This window comes from Bison bison, unplaced genomic scaffold (genome assembly GCF_000754665.1).
Source record: "Bison bison bison isolate TAMUID 2011002044 unplaced genomic scaffold, Bison_UMD1.0 scf7180017864512, whole genome shotgun sequence".
NCBI lineage: Eukaryota > Metazoa > Chordata > Mammalia > Artiodactyla > Bovidae > Bison > Bison bison.
The window spans coordinates 2942422-2946558 of record NW_011495066.1 but is presented as its reverse complement, the minus strand read 5'-3'; the positions used below and the strand labels follow the sequence as shown (position 1 = coordinate 2946558).

The window sequence follows — 4137 nt, the reverse complement described above, 5'->3', positions numbered from 1 at the left end:
CAAAGAACTGACTGATTTGAAAAGACCCCGATGCAGGGAGAGATTGAAGGTGGGAGGAGAAGGGGTTGACAGAGGATGAGATGGCTGGATGGCATCACCGACTCAACAGAGATGAGTTTGGGTAAACTCCAGGAGCTGGCGATGGACAGGGAGGCCTGGCATGCTTCGGTTCATGGAGTCGCAAAGAGTCAGACACGACTGAGCAACTGAACTGAACTGAGCTGAACTGCACTCCTCCTCATTCACACCCGTGCAGTCCCAGCCAGTGGTCTGTGAGTTATTAATTGAAACCTCCGCATCCGTGCTCACACAGGCGTGGCCCCCTGTCACTGACATTATCTCCAATTGTCCTTTTTGTAGACACAGCTTCAGCCACTGCTGCCTTTCTTAATCCGCAGTCCTCCGTCTCCCTGGACAGAGAGCCTACCTAGCCACTGGTTTCCTTTCCGCGCCTCCGCTTCCTTTCCAATCCTCCTGCTCCATGTCCAAACAGCTCCAGCAACTGGTCCCTGACATTGTCTATGTGTTCCCTCCTCCTTGTCCACATAGCTCCACCCATTGCCCGAATGCATCTCCTATCTTCCTCCTCCTTGACCAAACAGCATCAGGCACGGCCACCTGAGTGCATCTCCAGACTTCCTCCTCTGTCCCCAAAGCTCCAACCACGGCTCCCCGACTTCCCCTCCACTCCTTGTCAGCCTTGTGCAGAGGGCTTCCAGCCATTGGTCCCTGACTTTCTTCCTATCCTCCCGCTCCAGGTCAATGCAACTCCAGCCACCTGTCCCCTGACTTTCTCTACAAGAGTCCTCCTCCCTGTCTATACAAGCTACAGCAACTGACAAGGTCCCTAACCTTGTCTCTCAAACCCCTTCCATTCTGCTGACACGGCTCCATCACGTGGTCACTGACCTGAACTGTGATCCTCCTCATCCTGGCTCCCACAGTCCCAGCCACAGGTCCCTGATTTCCTCTAAAAACCCCCCTCATCCTTGTTCACACAGGTCCAGCCACCTATCTATGACTTTATCTTCCCTCCTCATCTATATAGTGACAGCTATGGGACCCTGATCCCTCTCTCCCATCCTGCTCTTCCTTATACACACAGTTCCACTCACTGGTTCCTGACCTCCTCTCCAAAATTCCTCCCCCTTGTCCACAAAGGTCCAGTTGCTGGTCCCTGACCTCAGGCCAAAGCTTCTTTCTAGTCCAGTAGCTCAAGCCACTGGTCCCAGATTGCCTTTCCATTCTGTCTCTTCTTTGTCACAAAGCCCCAGCCCCTGGTCCCTGACTTAAAAATCTCCAAACCTCCTAATCCTTATTAATCCAAGTCTGGCCTCGTTTTTGCTGACTTCATCTCCAGCCTTTCTGCTCCTTGTGCACCCAGGTCCAGCCACTTTGTCCCGACTTTTATCTCCAACCCGCCTCACCCTTCACACAGCAGCAGCCACTGGTCCCCCTTGACTATTGATCACAAATCCTTCCACCTGCTTGTTGAAACATCTCCAGACACAAGTCCCTGACCTCCTCTGGGGTCCTTCTCCTCCTTGTCCACAAGGCCCCAGCCACTGGTCTGGCCACATCTCCAATCATCCTTGTCCACACAGCTCCAGCAACTCACTTTGTCTCATTGCCCTTTGTCTACACAGCTCCATCTAGTGGTCACCGACCTGAACTGCAATCCTCCTCATTCTTGATTGCAGGGCTCTGGCACCCTGTCCCTTGCAATTGTCTACAATCCTCTTCCTCCAGCCACTGGTCCTCAACTTCCTTTCCAATCCTCCGGCTCCGTGTCCACATGGCTCCAGCCAACTGGTCTCTGACTTCCTCTCCAAACCTCTGCATCCTTGTTCACACGGGTCCAGCCACTTGTCTTACGATATTATGGCCAATCGTCCCTCCTCATCTACAAAGCTACAGCTCAAGCAGCCTGACCGTCTCTCCAGTCTTGTTCTTCTTTATCCACACGTCTCCAGTCACTAGTTCCTGACATCCTCTCCAATCATCATCTTCCCCTCTGTCCACACAGCTGCAGCCACAGGTCCCAGACTGTTATCTCCAATTCGCCCCTCAAATCTCCATGGAGCTCCCGCCACAAGGCCCTGACCTCCTGTTCCATCTTCCCTCCTTGTGCACACAGCTTCAGCCACTGCTCCCTGACTTCACCTCCCATCCCCCTTCCTCCTGGTCCACCCTCTGGCTCCCTGACCTACATCTACAACCGCCCCTCCTCCTTTCCAGTGTTCCAGCCAGTGGTCTCTGCTGCCTTCCCAACATGTCACATACCTCTTACCCCAGGGCCTTTGTATGTGCTGGCCCCGCCCCCCGGCCCCAACCCAGTCCCTGACAGAACCGGACACTCCCTCATGTCCCTCCAGGTTTTCTGCATCATGACCTCATCAGAGCCTTCTCTACAACCACACTCCTATTATCTCTGTATGCCTTCACTGTTTTCCTTTTCTGACCGATTACATTATATGTGTGCAAACATTTTCTGTAAAGAGCCAGACAGTGAATATTTTAGACTTCAGAGGCCACACAGCCACTACTCAACATCACTTATAGTATCATAAATGTAATACCATATATAATACAATAGAACCATAAACGTAAAGGCCATATGTAATACAATATGTTGAGGCCGTATGTAAATGAATGAATTGGCTGTCTTTAAATAAAACTTTATTGACAACAGCAGGTTGGGGGCCGTGTATGGTGTGTTTGTTTTTGTGCTGCAAAAACACAGTGCCTTCAGGGAAGGAATGACTATTTGTGTGTTGCTGCTGTATCCCCAAGGGCCTGGTTAGTTTCTGGAGTTGAACAAGGGCTGCTTTTTGGTTAACACAGCCCTTTATGACCTGCTGTTGAATTTATTACTTGATCACAGGAATTTGAAACTGATACTCAGAGACGGTATGGACCCTGCTGAAGGTGATATAGTTAAGCCCCTTGGGTTTCAACTGGGATAGAAGAGACATTATTACCAGTTGAGCTTAAAATGAAAGAGACTGGTGGCCACCAAGTTCTCTTGACACTGGATCTTATGACAGAGCAACAGCACAGAGGTCCTGTGGAGAGACCTCCTTAGGACAGAAGCCTCTTCCACAAAAGGCTTCACACGCAGGCCCAAATGTCAGCATCGCACCCAACACAAATGGTGCATGGTGCAGCCTGGGGTGGACCCGAGGGCCACCATCGGCCTCCCACCAGCACGTTCTCATCCAGATTTCGGCCTCCCTACCTTTTTGACTGACAGGTCGTGGTCCAAGTCACTGCCTGAGTCCTCCTCTGGCTCCTGCTGCTCCTGCAGGTCCTTCATCTTTATCAGCAGCTCCGCCTTGGGAGCCGACGTGCTGTAGTACGCGGAGTTGGTGGCCAAGGGTGCGGCTGCCAGCACGCTGGTCTCCTCCCTCCTAGAGAACAAAACAGCAGAACATCCACATTAGCTCCGATCATGTGCCCATAGACACACCTGAAACCTGGGCTGGGACCTGCGAACCATGGGGCTGATGAAAGGACACGAGCCAGAAGAGAGGAGACAGCAGAAGCAGGGACAGAGTGGGCTTCGCTGGTGGTCCAGTGGCTAAGACTCTGCCTTCCAACGCAGGGGACAAGAGTTTGATGCCTTAGTCGGGAAGTAAAGACCCCACATGCTAGGGGGTATGCCAAAAAAAATCAATCAACCAAGCAAACAAAAGTGTGGAAAGGGCAGGTGCTGAGGCCAGAACTACAAAGTTGCTCAGTCATGTCTGACTCTTAGCAACCCCACAGACTGTAGCCCACCAGGCTCCTCTGTCCATGGGATTTTCCAGGCCAGAACACTGGAGTGGGTTGCCATTTCCTTCTACAGTGCATAAAAGTGAAAAGTAAAAGTGAAGTCGCTCAGTCATGTTCGACTCTTAGCGACCCCATGGACTGCGGCCCACCAGGGTCCTCCGTCCACGGGATTTTCCAGGCAAGAGTACTGGAGTGGGGTGCCATTGCCTTCTCTGCTGCTCCCTCTACATAAAGACAAACCACACAGCAGACCAGACCTTACAGCCCCGGTTGCATCCATTCCTGCCGAGAAGCAGGACCCGGGAGGGGTGGAGGACGCAGTGTGGGCTGGGCCCTGGCCACTGTCCAGGCTCCATCCAAGTG

The 4137-nt window shown here is 52.3% G+C and overlaps 1 protein-coding gene across 1 annotated transcript in view; it reads right to left on the bottom strand.

Annotated features, from left to right (window-relative positions):
• Positions 1-4137, bottom strand: part of SHROOM2 (shroom family member 2) — a 97411-nt gene that overhangs the window by 8750 nt on the left and 84524 nt on the right. The window contains exon 8 of the mRNA XM_010829908.1: positions 3239-3410. Within this exon, the coding sequence (XP_010828210.1) occupies positions 3239-3410 (172 nt within the window). The remainder of the gene's footprint in view (positions 1-3238; positions 3411-4137) is intronic.